Source organism: Rhinatrema bivittatum, chromosome 16, assembly GCF_901001135.1.
Source record: "Rhinatrema bivittatum chromosome 16, aRhiBiv1.1, whole genome shotgun sequence".
Classification (NCBI taxonomy): Eukaryota; Metazoa; Chordata; class Amphibia; order Gymnophiona; family Rhinatrematidae; genus Rhinatrema; species Rhinatrema bivittatum.
The window spans coordinates 171,624-195,472 of NC_042630.1; the positions used below are offsets into that span (position 1 = coordinate 171,624).

The 23,849-nt window shown below is 47.0% G+C and overlaps 1 protein-coding gene across 1 annotated transcript in view; it reads right to left on the reverse strand.

The window, feature by feature from the left end:
- Window positions 1–1,982: 1,982 nt before the first annotated feature.
- The window catches only part of PLEKHG6 (pleckstrin homology and RhoGEF domain containing G6), a 54,491-nt gene continuing 32,624 nt past the window's right edge, over window positions 1,983–23,849 (reverse strand). The window contains exons 10-17 of the mRNA XM_029580822.1: window positions 21,633–21,782; window positions 20,914–21,051; window positions 20,579–20,698; window positions 17,430–17,562; window positions 13,396–13,511; window positions 4,636–4,790; window positions 2,742–3,920; window positions 1,983–2,163 (exon numbers count right to left, since the gene is read on the reverse strand). Of these exons, the coding sequence (XP_029436682.1) occupies window positions 2,154–2,163; window positions 2,742–3,920; window positions 4,636–4,790; window positions 13,396–13,511; window positions 17,430–17,562; window positions 20,579–20,698; window positions 20,914–21,051; window positions 21,633–21,782 (2,001 nt within the window). The 3' untranslated portion in view covers window positions 1,983–2,153. The remainder of the gene's footprint in view (window positions 2,164–2,741; window positions 3,921–4,635; window positions 4,791–13,395; window positions 13,512–17,429; window positions 17,563–20,578; window positions 20,699–20,913; window positions 21,052–21,632; window positions 21,783–23,849) is intronic.

Genomic DNA, 23,849 nt, shown 5'->3' on the forward strand with positions numbered 1-23,849 from the left:
TTCCAAAGTTTAATTGTGTGTTGAGTGAAGAACTTTCTCCGATTAGTTTTAAATGTGTCACATGCTAACTTCATGGAGTGCCCCCTAGTCTTTCTATTATCCTAAAGAGTAAATAACCGATTCACATCTACCAGTTCTAGACCTCTCATGATTTTAAACACCTCTATCATATCCCTCCTCAGTCGTCTCTTCTCCAAGCTGAAAAGTCCTAACCTCTTTAGTCTTTCCTCATAGGGGAGTTGTTCCATTCCCCTTATCATTTTGGTTGCCCTTCTCTGTACCTTCTCCATCGCAATTATATCTTTTTTGAGATGCGGCGACCAGAATTGTACACAGTATTCAAGGTGCGGTCTCACCATGGAGCGATACAGAGGCATTATGACATTTTCCGTTCTATTAACCATTCCCTTTCTAATAATTCCCAACAGTCTGTTTGCTTTTTTGACTGCCGCACACTGAGCCGACGATTTCAATGTGTTATCCACTATGACACCTAGATCTCTTTCTTGGGTAGTAGCACCTAATATGGAACCCAACATTGTGTAACTATAGCAAGGGTTATTTTTCCCTATATGCATCACCTTGCACTTATCCACATTAAATTTCATCTGCCATTTGGATGCCCAATTTTCCAGTCTCACAAGGTCTTCCTGCAATTTATCACAATCTGCTTGTGATTTAACTACTCTGAACAATTTTGTATCATCTGCAGATCTTTTTCTTTCCTTTTCCCCTCTTTGTTACTTTAGAGACAGAGGAGCATAAAGTTTCCTGAATCAAGGCAGAGACAGACACATAAAACAGTGAGAGGCAAGGCCGTATGGCCAGCGCCATTTTGCAATACGGCAATACGATTCGAATGCAGGAGGTCGCTTCCGGACCCCCGCTGGACTTCTGGAAAGTCTTGTGGGGGTCAGGAGGCCCCCCAAGCTGGCCAAAAGTCCCTGGGGGTCCAGCGGGGGTCCGGGAGCGTTCTCCTGCGCTCGTGACGTCAGTGGACAGGAACCAAAATGGCGCCGGCGCTACCTTTGCCCTGTCATATGACAGGGCAAAGGTAGCGCCGGCGCCATTTCTATTAACGCACCAGTGGCCCGAGAGTGGAAGATCACAGCGGGACCCCCCCCCCCCACTGCACCCCAGGTAATTTAAGACATTTGGGGGGGGGTCAGGAGGGTGGGGGATTTATTTTAAAGGGTCGGGGTGGGTTTTAGGGTTGTTTTAGTGTGCCAGTTTTCCCGCCCTCTCCCGATTTACGATTTACACGATTTAAAAAAAAACGAAACCGACGATCCAATTCCCCCCCCCCCAGCCAAAATCGATCGTTAAGACGATCGATCACACGATTCACATCTCTAATATATATATATATATATAAATATATTGAAAAGCACCGGTCCAAGTACAGATCCCTGAGGCACTCCACTGTTTACCCTTTTCCACTGAGGAAATTGACCATTTAATCCTACTCTCTGTTTCCTGTCTTTTAATCAGTTTGTAATCCATGAAAGGACTTTGCCTCCTATCCCATGACTTTTTAGTGTTCTTTGAAGCCTCTCATGAGGGACTTTGTCAGATGCCTTCTGAAAATCCAAATACACTACATCTACCGGTTCACCTTTATCCACACGTTTATTAACCCCTTCAAAAAAATGAAGCAGATTTGTTAAGCAAGACTTCCCTTGGGTAAATCCATGATGACTGTGTTTCATTAAATCATGTCTTTCTATATGCTCTGTAATTTTGATCTTGAGAATAGTTTCCACTATTTTTCCTGGCACTGAAGTCAGGCTCACTGGGCTGTAGTTTCCTGGATCGCCCCTGCAGCCCCTTTTTAAATATTGGGGTTACACTGGCCACCCTCCAGTCTTCAGGTACAATGGATGATTTTAATGACAGGTTATAAATTATTTGTAATACATCTGAAATTTCATTTCTGAGTTACTTCAGAACCCTAGGGTGTAGTCCATCCGGTCCAGGTGACTTGCTACTCTTTAGTGTGTCAATCTGGGATAGTACATCTTCCAGGTTCACCGTGATTTGGGTCAGTTCATCAGAATCATCACCCTTGAAAACCATGTCCAGAACCGGCATCTCCCCAACATCCTTCTCAGGCATCATTAGTGCAAATCCAGAGACCTCAGTATTTGGAATTGCTACACTTCACTGAAACAGAAAGGAAAGGAGAAGGGTTGCTATTTTTCTGTTCTTATACACCAGACTCCTGAACTGTTGCCTCATATGCCTCCATGTTTTTCTTTGCACCACCCTTAGGCTCCCAGCCCTTTTCAGAACATTTGGTGATCCTTCTATAATATCTCACTGCCGAACCCCTCCACCTGATGGTGAGTAACCGAAGGAACCTCACACAATGCTATGAGTCTATGATGGGGCTCTGATGCTGGATATCCCAGTGGCTGCCCTTAGGCATACAGACATCAGGCTGTGCATGCTCTTCCTCCCCCAAATATAGTGTAGTGTCACAGCTGATGGTCTAAAACAAGCAACTCACAGCAGGACGGCTGCTCAAAGACACTTGCGTACTCTACCTATTGATAATGTCACTCCTAGATATCCTCAAGAGCCCCAATCTCACGAGTCTATGGGGGGAGGGGGCCTATGATGCTGGGTGTTCCCAGGGGTCCCATTCCCATTATCTATAGGTGGCTTCTCATGCTGAATATCTCCAGGAGCCTGCATCTGTCTTCAAGTCTGCTGAGGAAATTTATCAGTGCAATACTTACGAGACTGAGGTGGTGCATTTCAAGTGAATACTTCTAAGTCGTCGAAGCTCCTTTTGTGTCAGCTTGCGACTTGTGAATGGAGCAGAAGTTGCAGTATAGCCTTGTCTCTCCTGGAATTGAACAGGGATGGTGCTGGCACAGACCTCCCTCCTCTTCATCAGGATATCCTCAACTTTAAGAGTGCGTGGAGAAAGTGTTTTGTATAGCTCTGATTCCACCTGGATTGTCAAGAGCCACGGAGAGAGGGGGCCCTCATAGTTTTCTGCATGTATCTGGGGCCCTTTAGGTGGCTGTAGATTTGTCCAGAGTCTCTCAGAAGATGGAGGACTATTTGTAGTGGTATTCTGGGAGAGGGGCATGTTTCTGACATGGACAGGAAAATCTGAACCATTTCTGTCTCTCAGAATATTCTTGCTCTGTGGCAGAGGTTCTTCCTCCTCCTTGTTATTGGTCAAGGACAAATTAGAAAAAAGGTGCTCTTCTAATGTATCTTGGCCCAAGTCTTCCTCACCAGATATTCTGTGGACCCACCCTTCCTCATCAGTGCTGATGTGGGCTCTGCTTTTCACAAACTCCAACTCCTCTGTGCCAGAGAGATCAGAGGTGCTGTCACTATAATCTTTAGCAGAGCCCTTTCTCCATTGCTTCTCCATAATCTTTGCTCTCTGCAGTGTTTCCACTACCAAACTGCCCCTGGGGATATTGGAGATTGGAAAGTGATCTGTGGAGCCAGAGTCCAGGCTTTCCTCCTCAGTATCGGAGAAAGGGGAGGCCTCTCGAAGCTCCATGAAGGACCCCATGTCTGGCATGCTGCTCCAGAAGACAGAGTCGTGATGAGAGACTGCACTTGGCTCTAACTGACTGGAAGGGTCAGAGGTAAGCATGGATCTCAGGTCTAAGGCAGAGAGAGCCATGCGAGGTTCCTGCTTGAGCCCTAATCTGTGTCTTTTCTGGCGCTGAAGCTCTGGGAACAGGAGGCTCGTCCGGGAGGTGTGCTCCATGTTGGCAATGTGTGGAAAAAGAGCCTGATTTCCATCCATCAGATTCCCATATCTCTGCTCCTCTAAGCTGCTTTCTTTTCTTCTAAATCCAATATCCGAAGCCTCATCTTCTAGGTCTGGGGCTATGGTGTCATCTGTGATTACCAACTCTGGCAGCACTGTAGAAAACTCTGAGTGACTGAGGGAGAAAGCAGATCATCAGAGGAAGGAAAAACCGAGCCAGAGATCTGCCTCCCCTCCCATCTCAGCTCCATCTCTATCAGGCACGCTATTCATAACAAGCACAGGTTTCACTGTTACTTTCCAGCAAGAGGAACATTTTATAGAGGAAGTTATTCCGGTAGTTTCTCTTTCCAATTTTGCTCAAAGCTGTGCAGGTACAGCATCCCCATCTATTTGCCCCTTCTACAGCTGCAGATGGAGTAAATGCTGGAAAGTACTGTGTGTATTTGGAAAAGTAATATACAGAAGGCATGTATTCACACACAATCCCACCTCCAGAAATGTATTTTTCAGCAGCTTAACTTGACACAAATCTTAAAAAGCCTGGTCTAGCCAATTATTTAGCCAGCTCCATCATACTGAAAATTACCCTCCATCAGTATTAATAAGATATATTCAGATACATGTGATTTAAAAGTCTTGTGTGATCCAGACATGAACCTCCTTGCTGTCAAGGGAAGGATCATTGCTCCCGTGTAATCCTGACACAAACCTCCCCATGGTCTGTGTAGGGTCATTGCTCCTGTGCAGTCCTGTAATGCATCTCCTCATGTCCTCCTGTAATCCTGACTCACCCATCCACCCTTGTCATGACAGCCCAGACTAATTCTGACACACACTTCTCTGTGGTCTGTGTAAGGTCATTGCTCCTTTACAATCCTGACACATACCTCCCCATGTCCTCTGTAGAGTCATCATTCTGGTGAGACAAGATAGGAGAACTGGAAGGTGATGGTCGACTTTGAGGATCTATGGACATGTAAAGAGCTTGAATTTCTTTCTCATGTCTTAGAGACTCCTCAGATTTCAGATTTTTCAGGGTGTCCTGTTCAGCATGAACAGAGCCAGCACAGACCAGCAACAAGAAGAGATAAACAACAGATAATCAGAGTTACATGCTCCTGTACACAAAACCTCATACCTATTCACGCAAGCACACTTGCATTGGAGAAATTGCTTACCTGATAATTTTGTTTTCCTTAGTGTAGACAGAAGGACTCAGGGCCAATGGGTTTATGTTCTCCTGCCAGCAGATGGAGACAGAGTCAGGTTGCAAAGCTGACAACACAGTATATATAGCCCTGCAGTGACCTCAGTCCTTCAGTATTCTCTTCAAAAGCCACCTTGGACCTACTATTGAAAAAACTTTATTAAAAATGGATAACCATAACTGTACTCAACCAAACATAAGCACTGAACCCCAGTAAGATTATAGATGCCCTGATCTAGGGATTGGATAACGGTTTACCTCTAATTTCTTGGAAGCATTATCCACTCCACGGGCGAATCCTTGGGCAGGATGCTGAATCCATCTATCTACACTAAGGAAATTAAATTATTACGTAACTTATTTTCTAGCATGAAGCTAGATGGACTCAGGACCAATGGGATGTACAAAAGCTACTCCCGGTCAGGGCAGGAGGCCTCCCACTGTCCAGTTAACACCGCCCTTTCAAAGGCTGCATCCTCCCGAGCCTCAATGTCCAGGCGATGGAACCTGGAAAAGGTGTATAAGGAGGACCACGTCGCCGCTCAGCAGATGTTGATGGGAGACAGCAGTCTAGCTTTCACCCATGAGACTGCCTGAGCCCTAGTGGAATGAGCTTTAACCTGAGGGGGTAATGGCTTTCCTGCCTCTACACAGACTCCTGTGACCACCTCCTTAATCTCTGCTTCATTCCACTGTGAAGGACAAACAGGTGGTCTGTCTTTTGGACCAGTTCTGAAACTTCCAGATACCGCTCCAAAAGCCTACTGACATTCAAATGGCGGAGGAGGGGATATTCTTCCATGTCCTTGTGCTTATCTAGGGGTGGCAGTGAAATGGACTGATTCAAATGAAACTCCAAGACTACCTTGGGCAAGAAGGATGGAACGGTACGAAGCTGTAACGTTCCTGGAGCCATCCAAAGGAATGGTTCCCAACGCAATAATACTTGTAGTATATAGGCATCAGGAACACCATTTTCAGGGTTAATAAATGCAAGGAAAGACTGCACAGTGGTCGAACGGAAGGCCCTGCCAAAAACTCCAATACTAGATTAAGATTCCACAAGGGAACCAGCCACTGTAGGGATGGCTGGAGGTGCTTCACCCCCTTTCAGGAAACAGGGCCATGTCTAGATGAGCTGACATGCGAATGACCCTGCCTAGGAGGGGCCATGGAGGGAAGGCATATAACAGCTCCTCTTCTGGCCAGGTCTGAATGACCTAGACAAATCAATGCCACTGGTACAGTGATTGGAAATTACAAATAATCAATCTGGAGCAGCTGCTCGATCGCTGGAATATAAAGATATTGAAGACTTAATACCGATTTATAAATTATTTGTTGGAACTAGTGTTTAACAACATTTTATGACACCTACCCTATATTCAGTGTCTACTGGTATGAATAAATAATTTGTATGATAATTTTAAAAAATTTGTATGATAATTTTAAAAAATGTTAAGGAGTGGAGGGAAAGTTTCATATAAACTCATTGGTGTCTCGGCACCACAGTTATGTGGTGGTATAATCATTAACTGACCCCTCCTCCTGTGTGCAATTTGTTTTACTATAAAAGGTTTTTTTCACCTATGTAACTCTTTCCGTGAAGCCATAACAGTGCTGTGTTTAAAGAGCTAAAATGCTCTACTTTTAAGGTATTATGGAGTAAAGTTCAGACTTCCCTTTATGGTGTTGATATGCGCTGTCCAATTTCCAACAAAAGTCCCGACACAGTCGATCAGTGTTTCAGACTATAAGTCTTTCCTCAGGGGTGTGAAACATTGTAGAGCTGCCAACTTGCTGGGAATCTGGATGAACTCCATTAGGTGTGAGCCTCTGATGAACTTGAGGCGTATAGAGTCGTATACCTCAAGTTCATCAGAGGCTCTGATGAACTTGAGGCGTATAGAGTCGTATACCTCAAGTTCATCAGAGGCTCTGATGAACTTGAGGCATCAAGAGTCGTATACCTCAAGTTCATCAGAGGCTCACACCTAATGGAGTTCATCCAGATACCCAGCAAGTTGGCAGCTCTACAATGTTTCACACCCCTGAGGAAAGACTTATAGTCTGAAACACTGATCAACTGTGTCGGGACTTTTGTTGGAAATTGGACAGCGCATATCAACACCATAAAGGGAAGTCTGAACTTTACTCCATAATACCTTAAAAGTAGAGCATTTTTAGCTCTTTAAACACAGCACTGTTATGGCTTTATAATTAAGTTTTACGTTCACTTCACGGAAGAGTTTACATAGGTGAAAAAAACCTTTTATAGTAAAAAAAATTGCACACAGGAGGAGGGGGTCAGTTAATGATTATACCACCACATAACTGTGGTGCCGAGACACCAATGAGTTTATATGAAACTTTCCCTCCACTCCTTAACATTTTTTAAAATTATCATACAAATTATTTATTCATACCAGTATATACTGAATATAGGGTAGGTGTCATAAAATGTTGTTAAACACTAGTTCCAACAAATAATTTATAAATCGGTATTTAAGTCTTCAATATCTTTATATTCCAGCGATCGAGCAGCTGCTCCAGGTCTGAATGACAGCATTGATCCCTAGGGTCAACTGATCTCTTATGAGACTGAAGAATTGGGGAACCTTCGCAATGTGAGATGCAGCCAGCAGGTTGATGGAAGGGAGATCCCAGTGATCTACTACCAATTAAAAGACTGCTTAGAAAGTCTGCTCTGATGTTGTCTTTTGCTGTGATGTGGGAAACTGTAGACATATTTCCGCCCATTCCATAAGGAGATCTATCTCCTGTGATACTTGCTGGCTTTTAGTTCTACCCTGGTGGTTGATGTAGGCTATTGTTGTTGCATTGTTCGACATTAGGTGAACTGCCTGACCCTGGAGTATGTGGCTGAATTGTAGACACACCAATATGACTGCCCAGGATTCCTGGCAGTTTATGTTCCTGAGGGCCTCTTCTTTGGTCCAACATCCCTGGGCTGTCAGTTCCTGAGAGTGAGCACCCCAGCTCTGAAGGCTCATGTCTGTCATGAGGACCAGCCAGTTCAGAGGGGACAGGACTACACCCCTACCCAGATGAGCTTCCTGCAGCCACTACCGGAGCCGAGCGCATACTTCCATCAGTAAGTGGAGGCGAATCAAATAATCTTGAGACAGCGGGTTCCAACGTGACCGCAGGGAGCATTGAAGTGGTCACTTGTGTGCCCTTGCCCACAACACTACTTCCAGGGTTGCCACCATCAAACCGAAGGACCAAAAAAGCAAGAAGGGAGGCGATCTATGAAAGCCGTTATGGTATAAACAAAAAAAGATAGGTGCCGGATGTCCTTTTAAAATGTTTATTATAGTGGAGACGTATTAAAATGCCCAACTCTGGCCAAGTTTTGCCACTATTCAAGTGGCTGCCTCAGGGGCTACAACTTTCTGTTCAGGACTCAAGCACAGCTTGTTCGTGTATCAGTTATTTTTAACGCACATTAATGGTCAGTGAAGCATCTACAATAGGTGCCTGTCATTTTCGCCAAGTCTGGATGTGCTGTCTCCACTACTAAAAGGACATCCGGCATCTATCTTTTTTTGTTTATACCATCAAACCAAGGACTTGAAGATAGCTCCACACCATCAGGCGTATCATGTTCATTAACAGATGCACTTGGGACATCAACTTCCTTATCCACTTGGTTGGGAGGAAGACCTTGCCCTGCTTGGTGTCGAACCAGACTCCCAGATATTCCAAGGACTGGGAGGGTTTGAGACTGCTTTTGTTCAGGTTTACGACCCAACCGAGTTCCTGAAACAAGGAGGTCACCCTGTTGGTCATCCAGAGATTCTCTTCCACGGACTCTGCCCGGATCAACCAGTCATTCAAGTACGGGTGCATCAAGATTCCCTCTTTTCTCAACGTTGCCACTATGACCACCATAATCTTGGAAAATGTTCTAGGGGCAGTAGTCAGGCCAAACTGCAGTGCCCAGAACTAATAATGGCGACCTAGTATCGCAAAGTGTAGAAAACATTGATGTTTTTGATGGATTGGAATATGTAGGTAGGCCTCGGATAGGTCCAGGGAGGTTAAGAACTTTCCTGATTGTATGGCCATTATTACAGAGCATAGGGTTTCCATGCGGAAATGAATCACTCGTAGATGTCGGTTGATGCTCTTGAGGTTCAGGATGGGGCGAAAGGAACCCTCCTTCTTGGGTACAATGAAATAGATGGAATAACGCCCAATATTTTACTGGGGCACAGGTATTGGGATTATAGCCCTCATCCTGAAGAACCTTAACAGGATAGTCTCCACTGCCTGCTTCTTGTGCTGGGAGTGGCCAGGAGATATCATGAATATGTCCCGTGGAGTGCTGCGAAATTCCACTGCATATCCTTCTCGTATGATCTCCAGTACCCATTTGTCTGAAGTGATCTCGACCCACCGATGGTAGAAGAGGTACAGTCGACCCCCTATCTCCTTGTTCCGAGGGTGGTTGGCAAAACTTCATTGGGGGGTTCGGGACAAACCTGAACCCAAGCCTGGCCTTCTTTGGGCTACCGATTTCGAAAGAGCTGCTACCTCCCAAAGGACCGAGTCTTCTGAAATCTCAAATTTCTGTAGGTGGAAAAGCATTGGGAGCTCCTGAATCTGACTCCTCATGGGCAAGGGGCACTGTAACTACTGGTAGCCGGGGTACTGGAGATTCATCCTGTTTACTGGCCAGATTTTCCAATTCGCTTCCGAAGAGGAGTGATCCTTTAAAGGGCATCTTTGTGAGATTTGCCTTGGAGGTTGCGTCTGCTGTCCAATTCCGCAGCCATAGCTGTCTTCTAGCCACCACTACAGAGGCCAATCCTCTGGCCAAGGTACGGACTATGTCCGAGCCTACATCAGCTAAAAAGGCTGTGGTGGGTTCCATAACCGCTCAGAAATTCACCTGAGTCATCCATCTCCCGAGAGAGGAGCAGACACAAATGAGCTACCAGGGTGCAACAAGAAGCAATCTGTAAGGTCATTGGTATTGCAGCAAAGGCCTGTTTAAGGATGGTCTCCATCCGCCTATTGTGTGCATCGTTTAAGGCTGCTCCTCCCTCCACTGGGACAATTGTTCGCTTAGAGTCGGCACAGACCAGCACATCCACTTTAGGGAAACGCAAACATTCTCTCACTGCTGGATCCAGTGGGTACAGAGCTTCTAACATTCGTCCACCTTTAAAACTTGGGGCATCCCAATCCAGGTAAATCAACTCCTGGATGGCTTCCAGTTCTGCAAAGTAGTAAGAGACTTTCTGTAGGGAAATCAGAATGGGAATCTTCTTTGGTTCCATCACAGAGTCCGTCCCAGGAACTCCCAGCATCTTCCGGGTCTGGGAAACCAGGACCAGCAATTCGTCTCTATGGAAAAACCGTAACATGGTCCGATACGGTTCTAAACTGGGGGGATTTCCCCATCTTCCAAGGAATCTGGATCCTCTTCTTTGTCTGTGCCATCCGGGTCCCTGCCAGGGATACCCTTGATGAGGTGAGGTATGTCTCTAGGTCTCCCGATAGGACTAGGAGAGGGAGAGCTTACCGGCTGAAGTTCCATCCAGTGAGGTAGCAGACTGTGCCTGTACGAAGGTGTGAATGCCCTTAAAGAATTCCACCCAAGGGAAGGTGGCCAGGTCCATGCCTAGCCCAGGAGGTACTGGGGTAGGTGCTGCTGAATTTCCCACTCTCATGGATGACCCAGTCCCAGGGTTACTCAGATCCGGGATATTTCCGGTTAAGGCTGTGGCTGACCCATCCTCTGAATGGGAGGAGCCGGGCTTAGTAAAGTCCGGGGAGGCCCAGCTCTCCCTGGGCTTCCTCACAGAGCCGACATAAGCAAGAATTCAGGTCAGAAGTGAAGCCCTAATATGACAAGCAGAGCAGAGAGAAAGACGCTTATGTTTCTTTGCTGCCAGAGCCACTGGCGATAACTGCGTGTTCAAACAGCTCGTGCTTAAAATTCTATGCGCACAGATTTTGGGCGCAATGCGGGCCACAGCAAGGCACACGTCTTTTCTTGTATTCTGCACCTAGTAAGTTGTGCGTGTACATACGCGCATGCTGTTATGAGCACAGCCTGTGTGCGGCATGCGCACAGCACGTGCGCAGAGCCAACAAGCAGCGTGCGTATGAAGCTCTATGGCAGGGAATACAAGCATAAAAATGTATGCAAGATGGCACTACAGCGGCCTACCACACAGTATGCTGACATAGAAGCATAGAAATGACGGCAGAAGAAGACCAAACGGTCCATCCAGTCTGCCCAGCAAATTTCACACTTTTTTTTTTCTCATACTTATGTTACTCCTGGCTCTTAGTAACCTTTTGGTTCTATTTCCCTTCCACCCCCCACCATCAATGAGAGAGCAGTGTTGGAACTGCATCTAAGTGAAATATCTAGCCCAATTAGTTAGGGGTAGCAACCGCCGCAATAAGCAAGCCACACCCATGCCCACCTGCCCACCCAGACTAAATAATTAAGTCCTTGGTGGTTGTTGTCTGTATATAGATCCACCTTTCTTCATTCCCCCTGCCATTGAAGCAGAGAGCTATGCTGGATATGTGCGAAGTATCAGTCTTTCTCCCCTGCCGTTGAAGCAGAGAGCTATGCTGGATATGCGTGAAGTATCAGTCTTTCTCCCCTGCCGTTGAAGCAGAGAGCTATGCTGGATATGCATTTAAAGTGAGGTATCAGATTTTCTCCCCTGCCGATGAAGCAGAGAGCTAATCTGGATATGCTTGAAGTATCAGTCTTTCTCCCCTGCCGTTGAAGCAGAGAGCTATGCTGGATATGCATTTAAAGTGAGGTATCAGATTTTCTCCCCTGCCATTGAAGCAGAGAGCTAATCTGGATATGCTTGAAGTATCAGTCTTTTCCCCTGCCATTGAAGCAGAGAGCTATGCTGGATATGCGTGAAGTATCTGTTTTTCTCCCCTGCCGTTGAAGCAGAGAGCTATGCTGGATATGCATTGAAAGTGAAGTATCAGGCTTATTTGGTTTGGGGTAGTAGCCGCCATAACAAGAAAGCTACCCGCTTTTTTGTGAATGCAAATCCTTTTTTCCACATTTCCTCTTACCGTTGAAGCTTAGAGCAATGTTGGAGTCGCATTAACCGTGTGTATGTTTATTGAATAAGGGTATTATCTCCAGGCAGTAGCTGTCATTCCCGCAAGCCACCCACTCTTCATTCACATCCTCTAGACTTTATGGATCCACAGTGTTTATCCCACGCGCCTTTGAAGTCCTTCACAGCTCTGGTCTTCACCACCTCCTCTGGAAGGGCGTTCCAGGCATCCACCACCCTCTCCATGAAGAAATACTTCCTGACATTGGTTCTGAGACGTCCTCTCTGGAGCTTCAAAACGTGACCCCTGGTTCTGCTGATTTTTTTGCAACGGAAAATGTTTGTCGTTGTCTTTGGATCATTAAAACTTTTCAAGTATCTGAAAGTCTGTATCAGATCACCTCTGGTGGGCTAGGCCCTGCTTTAGGCCTAGCCCACCGGGGGGGGGGGGGGGGGCGCTGAACTCGCTCGGAAGCCCACTTCCCCTTACCCCAACAGGATCGGGAACAACAATGGTTCAGTGTGCTGAGCAAGCAGACCAGAGGAAGTCTTACCAAAACACCTCCAATGTCTCTGAATCGGGAGGAATCCTCTTTTCTCTTTACTTACATGGGCTCAGCGCTTACTGGCTGAGTACAGAGACGGTCTCTGGTTGCGGGGGGAGGGGGGAAGAGGACTTTGGCCATCACCACTGTGCTCTGCTTCCTGCACCCGCTGCCTTTCAGCAGCAAAGTCCACGCCAGGAACCGGCTACCGGACCAAGGCTCACCTCTGAGGGATCTGGGAAATCACCTCAGGAATTCTCAACTGGGGGAGGGACCTTTAGGTATCACTGCAGGAGAGCGGGGCTCAATCTTTCTCCAATTTAAAAGTAGAATTTCTTCTTCCAAAAGGTACAGTGAACCCTATATGGAAAGCATATCCACATCTGCTGGAGATGGAGAAATACAGAAGGGCTGACATCACTGCAGGGGAGTACCTAGGGTGATGTCAGCTTTGAAACCTGACTCTGTCTCCATCTGCTGGCAGGGGAGCATAAACTCACTGGTCCTGAGTCCATCTGGCTACACACTAGCAAAACATGTAAACACACATATATTCAATCTTACATGCATGCAAAACACACAACCACAATCAGGCACATGTACATAAGCAATCAAACATGCACACACATTACTTGCTCAGGCACAAACACAGTCCACTTGTGGACAGACTTAAAGTTGGGTTGCAAAAAACTCTTAAAATTGTTTTGAAGCGACTTGGTGAGAGTTTAGACCCCAATGACTTCTGGCAGTGATGTCACAATATTAGTGAGCATCAGAGTAAGGTCAACTGCATTACCCACCTGCCCTCTGTATACTCACCTGAGCCTTTAGGATTTTCTGTATCCAGTCCTTACAGCTGGAGGGGTTGGAACACTGAAAGCTGAGGGCAACAGACGCACAACGAAACTCATTCAAGTAAATGAGGAGGAAGGAATCTTAAAAAGAGACAGGAAACAGATTACATCGGTCATGATTAACAATGATGATAACTAAAAAGCTGTCACTGCAAGTGGCAGGGAAAAAGCAGTGAGCGGCGAGGGAGACAGAAGAGGTGGCAGCAGCAGCAGTACAGAGAGTGTGAAGAGCTGGGGGAGTCTGAAGGGGGGAGAGAGCAACAGAGAGAGAGCTAGAGACAGAGGAGACAGAAGAGGTGACAGCAGCAGTACAGAGAGTGTGAAGAGCTGGGGAAGTCTGAAGGGGGGAGAGAGCAACAGAGAGAGAGAGAGAGAGAGAGAGCTAGAGACAGAGGAGACTGAAGAGGTGACAGCAGCAGTACAGAGAGTGTGAAGAGCTGGGGGAGTCTGAAGGGTGGGAGAGCAACAGAGAGAGAGAGAGCTAGAGACAGAGGAGGCAGAAGAGGTGACAGCAGCAGTACAGAGAGTGTGAAGAGCTGGGGGAGGCTGAAGGGGGGGAGAGCAACAGAGAGAGAGAGAGAGCTAGAGACAGAGGAGGCAGAAGAGGTGACAGCAGCAGTACAGAGAGTGTGAAGAGCTGGGGGAGTCTGAAGGGGGGGAGAGCAACAGAGAGAGAGAGAGCTAGAGACAGAGGAGGCAGAAGAGGTGACAGCAGCAGTACAGAGAGTGTGAAGAGCTGGGGGAGGCTGAAGGGGAGAGAGAGCAACAGAGAGAGAGAGAGAGCTAGAGACAGAGGAGGCAGAAGAGGTGACAGCAGCAGTACAGAGAGTGTGAAGAGCTGGGGAGACTGAAGGGGGGGAGAGCAACAGAGAGAGAGAGAGAGAGCTAGAGACAGAGGAGGCAGAAGAGGTGACAGCAGCAGTACAGAGAGTGTGAAGAGCTGGGGGAGGCTGAAGGGGAGAGAGAGAGAGAGAGAGAGAGAGCTAGAGACAGAGGAGACAGAAGAGGTGACAGCAGCAGTACAGAGAGTGTGAAGAGCTGGGGGAGGCTGAAGGGGAGAGAGAGCAACAGAGAGAGAGAGAGAGAGAGCTAGAGACAGAGGAAACAGAAGAGGTGACAGCAGCAGTACAGAGAGTGTGAAGAGCTGGGGGAGTCTGAAGGGGGGGGAGAGCAACAGAGAGAGAGAGAGCTAGAGACAGAGGAGGCAGAAGAGGTGACAGCAGCAGTACAGAGAGTGTGAAGAGCTGGGGGAGGCTGAAGGGGGGGGGGGGAGAACAACAGAGAGAGAGAGAGAGAGCTAGAGACAGAGGAGGCAGAAGAGGTGACAGCAGCAGTACAGAGAGTGTGAAGAGCTGGGGGAGTCTGAAGGGGGGAGAGAGCAACAGAGAGAGAGAGAGAGAGAGAGAGAGCTAGAGACAGAGGAGACAGAAGAGGTAGCAGCAGTACAGAGAGTGTGAAGAGCTGGGGGTGTCTGAAGGGGGGAGAGAGCAACAGAGAGAGAGAGAGAGAGAGAGCTAGAGACAGAGGAGACAGAAGAGGTGACAGCAGCAGTACAGAGAGCGTGAAGAGCTGGGGGAGGCTGAAGGGGGAGAGAGCAACAGAGAGAGAGAGAGAGCTAGAGACAGAGGAGGCAGAAGAGGTGACAGCAGCAGTACAGAGAGCGTGAAGAGCTGGGGGAGGCTGAAGGGGGAGAGAGCAACAGAGAGAGAGAGAGAGCTAGAGACAGAGGAGGCAGAAGAGGTGACAGCAGCAGTACAGAGAGTGTGAAGAGCTGGGGAGGCTGAAGGGGGGAGAGAGCAACAGAGAGAGAGAGAGAGAGCTAGAGACAGAGGAGGCAGAAGAGGTGACAGCAGCAGTACAGAGAGTGTGAAGAGCTGGGGGAGGCTGAAAGGAGGAGAGAGCAACAGAGAGAGAGAGAGAGAGCTAGAGACAGAGGAGACAGAAGAGGTGACAGCAGCAGTACAGAGAGTGTGAAGAGCTGGGGGAGGCTGAAGGGAGGAGAGAGCAACAGAGAGAGAGAGCGCTAGAGACAGAGGAGACAGAAGAGGTGACAGCAGCAGTACAGAGAGTGTGAAGAGCTGGGGGAGGCTGAAGGGAGGAGAGAGCAACAGAGAGAGAGAGAGAGAGAGAGAGAGCTAGAGACAGAGGAGGCAGAAGAGGTGACAGCAGCAGTACAGAGAGTGTGAAGAGCTGGGGGAGGCTGAAGGGGGAGAGAGCAACAGAGAGAGAGAGAGAGAGCTAGAGACATAGGAAGCAGAAGAGGTGACAGCAGCAGTACAGAGAGTGTGAAGAGCTGGGGGAGTCTGAAGGGGGGAGAGAGCAACAGAGAGAGAGAGAGAGCTAGAGACAGAGGAGGCAGAAGAGGTGACAGCAGCAGTACAGAGAGTGTGAAGAGCTGGGGAAGTCTGAAGGGGAGAGAGAGCAACAGAGAGAGAGAGAGAGCTAGAGACAGAGGAGGCAGAAGAGGTGACAGCAGCAGTACAGAGAGTGTGAAGAGCTGGGGGAGGCTGAAGGGGGGAGAGAGGAACAGAGAGAGAGAGAGAGCTAGAGACAGAGGAGGCAGAAGAGGTGACAGCAGCAGTACAGAGAGTGTGAAGAGCTGGGGGAGGCTGAAGGGGGAGAGAGCAACAGAGAGAGAGAGCTAGAGACAGAGGAGGCAGAAGAGGTGGCAGCAGAAGTACAGAGAGTGTGAAGAGCTGGGGGAGGCTGAAGGGGGAGAGAGCAACAGAGAGAGAGAGAGAGCTAGAGACAGAGGAGGCAGAAGAGGTGGCAGCAGCAGTACAGAGAGTGTTAAGAGCTGGGGGAGGCTGAAGGGGGAGAGAGCAACATAGAGAGAGATAGATAGAGACAGAGGAGGCAGAAGAGGTGACAGCAGCAGTACAGAGAGTGTGAAGAGCTGGGGGAGGCTGAAGGGGAGAGAGAGCAACAGAGAGAGAGAGAGAGCTAGAGACAGAGGAGACAGAAGAGGTGACAGCAGCAGTACAGAGAGTGTGAAGAGCTGGGGGAGGCTGAAGGGGGAGAGAGCAACAGAGAGAGAGAGCAGCTAGAGACAGAGGAGGCAGAAGTGACAGCAGCAGTACAGAGAGTGTGAAGAGCTGGGGGAGGCTGAAGGGGAGAGAGAGCAACAGAGAGAGAGAGAGAGCTAGAGACAGGGGAGACAGAAGAGGTGACAGCAGCAGTACAGAGAGTGTGAAGAGCTGGGGGAGGCTGAAGGGGGAGAGAGCAACAGAGAGAGAGCAGCTAGAGACAGAGGAGGCAGAAGTGACAGCAGCAGTACAGAGAGTGTGAAGAGCTGGGGGAGGCTGAAGGGGAGAGAGAGCAACAGAGAGAGAGAGAGAGCTAGAGACAGGGGAGACAGAAGAGGTGACAGCAGCAGTACAGAGAGTGTGAAGAGCTGGGGGAGGCTGAAGGGGGAGAGAGCAACAGAGAGAGAGCAGCTAGAGACAGAGGAGGCAGAAGTGACAGCAGCAGTACAGAGAGTGTGAAGAGCTGGGGGAGGCTGAAGGGGAGAGAGAGCAACAGAGAGAGAGAGCTAGAGACAGGGGAGACAGAAGAGGTGACAGCAGCAGTAACAGAGAGTGTGAAGAGCTGGGGAGGCTGAAGGGGGGAGAGAGCAACAGAGAGAGAGAGAGAGAGAGAGAGCTAGAGACAGAGGAGGCAGAAGAGGTGACTGCAGGAGGACAGAGAATGTAATAGATATGTAGAGCAAATGTTTGCTATTCAGTGCAATGTACTTCTGAGTAATTCAGTTATGTGGCAACCTTTGAATATCTGCCTGCATTCAGCGGCTACCACTTAGCTAAATAACTGCTATGCTGCCCTTTCTGTTATAAGATGAATTGGAGAAAGCAGTCATTACTACAAGAGAGAGCAGTCTTGCAGCAGCATCTGCACTGGAGAGCAAGGCAGGACTGGAAGGTGAGAGTATTTAAACCACTCAAAAAGATCTGTCACAAGGAAACTTGTTCATGACTATAGAAAGCAGGGGTGGATACTCACTGGGATCTCGCAGCGCACGACACACAATTCTCTCTGCCAAAAGTGGGGGGCGGATTACTTTGCTGAGCTCAGACTTCTTTTGCATTTTAGTGATCAAGAACACGTCGATGAATAAGAAACAATGAACATCCAGCTACAGAGTGGAAAAGTGACGGACCAACATCAGTCTTCACAACAGCAAGTACAAATCAGACATTATGAAGGAACGAAAAGTGATGCAAGGGCCCGCAATATCTTATTACCCCTTTTCTACAGACACAGAGAGGCATAACATCTCATTCCAGAAACCCCTGTGACCACTATGGATGCGGGGATCTCATTCCACTAATCTCCGTGACCACTATAGATGCGGGGATCTCATTCCACTAATCCCCATGACCACTATAGAGGCAGGGATACTTCTCATGCCAGAAACCCCTGTGACCACTATAGCCATAGGGATTATTCCAGAAACCTCTATGACCACTATAGATACGGGGATCTCATTTCAGAAACCCCTGTGATCACTATAGATGCAGGGATCTCATTCCACTAATCCCCATGACCACTATAGATGCGGGGATCTCATTCCACTATTCCCCATGACCACTATAGATGCGGGGATCTCATTCCACTAATCCCCATGACCACTATAGATGCAGGGATACTTCTCATTTTAGGAACCCCTGTGACCACTATAGATGCAGGGATACTTCTCATTTTAGGAACCCCTGTGACTACTATATATGCAGGAATACTTCTCATTTTAGGAACCCCTGTGACTACTATAGATGCAGGGATACTTCTCATTTTAGGAACCCCTGTGACCACTATAGATGCAGGGATACTTCTCATTTTAGGAACCCCTGTGACCACTATAGATGCAGGGATAATTCTCATTTTAGTAACACCTGTGACCACTATAGATGCAGGGATACTTCTCATTTTAGGAACCCCTGTGACTACTATAGATGCAGGGATACTTCTCATTTTAGGAACCCCTGTGACTACTATAGATGCAGGAATACTTCTCATTTTAGGAACCCCTGTGACTACTATAGACACAGGGATAATTCTCATTTTAGGAACCCCTGTGACTACTATAGATGCAGGAATACTTCTCATTTTAGGAACCCCTGTGTCTACTTTAGACACAGGGATACTTCTCATTTTAGTAACCCCTGTGACTACTATAGACGCAGGAATACTTCTCATTTTAGGAACCCCTGTGACTACTATAGACGCAGGAATACTTCTCATTTTAGGAACCCCTGTGACTACTATAGATGCATGGATACTTCTCATTTTAGGAACTCCTGTGACTACTTTAGACACAGGGATACTTCTCATTTTAGGAACCCCTGTGACTACTATAGATGCAGGAATACTTCTCATTTTAGGAACCCCTGTGACTACTATAGTTGCAGGGATACTTCTCATTTTAGGAACCCCTGTGACTACTATAGATGCAGGGATACTTCTCATTTTAGGAACCCCTGTGACTACTATAGATGCAGGAATACTTCTCATTTTAGGAACCCCTGTGACTACTTTAGACACAGGGATACTTCTCATTTTAGGAACCCCTGTGACTACTATAGACGCAGGGATACTTCTCATTTTAGTAACACCTGTAACTACTATAGATGCAGGAATACTTCTCATTTTATGAACCCCTGTGACTACTTTAGACACAGGGATACTTCTCATTTTAGTAACCCCTGTGACTACTATAGATGCAGGAATACTTCTCATTTTAGGAACCCCTGTGACTACTATAGACGCAGGAATACTTCTCATTTTAGGATCCCCTGTGACTACTATAGATGCAGGGATACTTCTCATTTTAGGAACCCCTGTGACCACTATAGATCCAGGGATACTTCTCATTTTAGTAATCCTTGTGACTACTATAGACGCAGGGATACTTCTCATTTTACGAACTCCTGTGACCACTATAGACACAGGGATACTTCTCATTTTAGGAACCCCTGTGACTACTATAGACGCAGGGATACTTCTCATTTTAGGAACTCCTGTGACCACTATAGATGCAGGGATACCTCTCATTTTAGGAATCCCTGTGACTACTATAGATGCAGGAATACTTCTCATTTTAGGAATCCTTGTGACCACTATAGACGCAGGGATACTTGTCATTTCAGAATTCCCCGTGACCACTATAGATGCAGGGATACTTCTCATTTTAGAAATCCCTGTGACTACTATAGATGCAGGGATACTTCTCATTTTAGGAATCCTTGTGACTACTATAGACAGAGGGATACTTCTTATTTTAGTAACCCCTGTAACTACTATAGATGCAGGAATACTTCTCATTTTAGGAACCCCTGTGACTACTATAGACGCAGGGATACTTCTCATTTTAGTAACCCCTGTGACTACTGTAGTTGCAGGAATACTTCTCATTTTAGGAACCCCTGTGACTACTATAGACGCAGGGATACTTCTCATTTTAGGAACCCCTGTGACTAGTATAGATGCAGGGATACTTCTCATTTTAGGAACCCCTGTGACCACTATAGACCCAGGGATACTTCTCATTTTAGAAATCCTTGTGACTACTATAGACGCAGGGATGCTTCTCATTTTAGTAATCCCTGTGACTATAGTGACCACTGTAGATGCAGGGATACTTGTCATTCCAGTAATCCCCATGACTATGGGTTTGAGGCCCCTGATATGGTATTTTGATAACTCCCAGTACTAGACTTGGTCCTTACATATCATGTAACTCTTAAATACACTGACACCCAATGTTGAACAAATTATGCATTGGGAACTTCCTTTCAGCTGATTAGATTTTAGCTGCTATCTTTGCAAAGAGAAATAGCAAAACTGAAAATCTGGTAGCAGGCTATGTATTCCCCTGTCACCTGCTAACCAATTTATACCCCGGAAATGCCTACATGTATATATATATATATATATATATATATATATATATATATATATAATATATATAAATATACAAGTGAATAAACCTAAGCACTTAGTGACAAAGACAGGGATAATCATCTGCTTAGCAGAGGGACTTTCCAGAAGATCAGGTCCAGCTGCCTAATTCTTGAAAACCTGTGGCGCTTTACCCCAGAGAAGCCATTGCCATATAGACGTGCCGGAGCCAGTCAGCCACTGCAGCTTCTTACCTTTCCTTCTTTGCCTTCCTTCATTTTGAGTGAGCCCTCCTTCAATAAACAGCGAACGCATTGCGGTCCGGCCCCCGTCACTGGCACAGTCAGGTCCAGCCTAGAAAATGGCTTTAAGTTCTGCAGGGAAAAAGTCAGACAGAGCAGAACTGATATCCAGAACAAAGAGAATGAATCATCACTGCTGGAAACCCAAAACAGGTAACCCCATGCAATCCCTGGAGCTCTCTCCCCCCCATCCGCAGACCAGAGGTACAAGCATCTCCCCTTCACCCATCTCCAGTATCAGAAGCACAGGGAACCCCACCACAGATAATCCCACAAACAGCAATCACCTTCTCAATTTCCTCTGACGCTGGTTCTAAAACCTCATATGATCCAATTCGTCCCAGCGTGAATAACAGCTTCTCATAATCCTCCCCGTGCTGCATCTGAGCATTGATGTATTGCAAGAACATCTCCACGGAGCTGATCTATAAATGGGGAACAATAGAAACAATTTATAAGAAAAAGCTAGCAGGAAACGGGTCAGACCTCTCTCTCCCTATGATTAGGGAACGGGTCAGATCTCTCTCGCCCTGTGATTAGGGAACGGGTCAGATCTCTCTCTCCCTGTGATTAGGGAATGGGGCAGAACTCTCTCACCCTGTGATTAGGGAACGGGTCAGACCTCGCTCACCCTGTGATTAGGGAACGGGTCAGAACTCTCTCACCCTGTGATTAGGGAATGGGTCAGACCTTGCTCACCCTGTGATTAGGGAACGGGTCAGACCTCTCTCACCCTGTGATTAGGGAACGGGTCAGATCTCTCTCACCCTGTGATTAGGGAACGGGTCAGAACTCTCTCACCCTGTGATTAGGGAACGGGTCAGAACTCTCTCACCCTGTGATTCAGGGATAGGAAGACCTCTCTCAGTCTGTGATTTGGGGATAGGAAGACCTCTCTCAGCCTGTGATTCGGGGATAGGAAGACCTCTCTCAGCCTGTGATTTGGGGACAGGGAGACCTCTCTAGTTCTGTACTGTGGGAGCAATAGATTACAGATATCTCTTACCATGCTAGTGAGAGCATCTCTGCCCTGACTATCTTCGGTTCTCTTCAGGATGGCTTTCAGTAGGAGAGGATATTTTGTGATTCGCTGGTGAGGTTTCATGAGCATGTCACTGAGTAGCAGCCGATGAGACTGTTTGTGCTTCTCAACCCACTGGAAGGAGAAGGAGCCCATGTTTTCCCATGCTGTTCATTGCTCTCCATTATTCTTATGTCATGCCATGATGGGTCAGAACCAGGTCCATTGAGCCCAGCATTCTGTCTCTGATAATGGCAGGTCCACAATCACTGATCTATTTCTTGATTCTCAAGCCCAAAGATAAGCGCCGTCTTTCCCCAATCTGCCTGGCTAATAACTGCTTATGGACTTTTCCTTCAGGATCTTGTCCAATCCTCTGTTGAACCACGCTGTGTTACTTGCCTTGCCACAATCTCTGGCCACAGATTCCATAGCTTGATTGTGTACTAAGTGAAAAAATACTTCCTATGATTTGTTTTAAATGTGGTGGTTTTCAGTTTTATGGAGTGCTCCCTTATTTTCGGATTAGCTGAAAGGTTAAATAAGTCCCCTTTATTAACCTGTCAATCCCAGTAATGATTTTATAAATCTCTATCATGTCCCCTGTTGGCTGAAGAGCCCTCTTTTCCATATTCTAACACCTTTATCTCCTCTGCACCTTTTTTAGTTCTGCTCTGTCTATATTGAGTGATCTGAACTGCACACAATACTCATAGAAAATGGAGCAAGTAATCCAGATCCTGACTACAGGGCTGCAGCAGTTGCAGAATTCTATACAATCGCAAATTGCAAGAACTGTTAATGCAGCAAAGGCCAGTTCTAACTCAGATAGCAGGGGCTGTGCAGACTGCTCTGACCAGGATACCGCAGGCCACTTCATTCCCTCACATCCTGTTTAAAATGAAAACTGGCAAGGACCCAGAGGTCTTTCTGATAAAGTATGAGAGGACTGCCCTACTAGATGACCTACTTGGCTAATTTGCTCATGGGTAGAAGTCAAACGTTTTTTCAAGCAGCCAACCCAGATGTGAGGGCTACCTATGTGGAAGTCAAGGCTGCTATCCTGGAGAAAGCTGAGTATACCTCAGAAATGTACTGGCAGTAGTTCCGGCCAGGTTTCCTGCAGCTTGAGGAGAGTCCCCGAAATCTGTTTCACCACCTGAAGGATGCCACCTGGAAGTAGTTGCAGCTAGAGACAAAGACTGGACACAAAGTAGCCCAAGTGCTTCTGGAACAGTTTCCTAGATGGGTTTGACTGGCTCATGCATAACTGGGTCTGCCGCCACTCAAGTCTCAGATTAGAAATATCCCTAGAAGCAACAGAAGCCTTCCACCAGTTGCAACTAATGCCCAATAGTATAAGAAGTCTAGAAAAGCAGCCCATACAAACCCTGATGAAGCGAAGAGATTGGAGGGCCCCAGCAGCGTCCATCAGAGATGATTTAGCTCTTCCATTCCAGAGCCCAGGCCACAGACTCTTCCACATATTGTACTGTGGTTGGAGAGGTCACTTGGCATGGGACTGCCAATATGAGGGAAGTGATGTTATGGACATTGGTCTAGTGACCCAGCCAACACTAGAGGGTAAAATACAAATGGAGAAAAGCAAATCCCCAAAACAGGGAGTAACCCTCAAGTTGAAGGAAATTAGGAACCGCTCAGAGGCTGGAAGAACCCAGGAAAGGGGATATGAATTCCTTTTGTTCTGTGCCCTTTGTGCGAGGAACGATCATGAGGACGAGCAGTGTCCGTATCAATAGATAGAAAATGAAGAGCCCCTAGGAGAAATGGACAATAAAATGTGCTCTTTCTGTAAGTCAGAGACCATACAGTAGAAGAACTGGAATGGGAACTCAAGTTCACAGAAAACATGAAAGGGAACCAGAGGTGGGAATAGAGCCCCAGAATGAGAATGATGCCTGGAAGCATGAATGGGACCAGACTGGCAGCTCCAAAGCTGCAACTCTGTGGACATTCCTCATTTAGGACTCAAGGGACTTTATAATCCAGGTTAAACTGGATAGAATTCCCACCCAAGTGTTGGTGGATTCAGGGTGTGGCAAGATTTTCGTTTGCAAGCACATCAACCATAAGAGGAAAGAGAAACGGGGACAGACAAAAATGTCCAAGCAGTCAGGTCCTGTTAATGACCCTGGCAGGACAAGCCATATGGAAGCAGGAGTCTTTCCTGAACTCCCATGT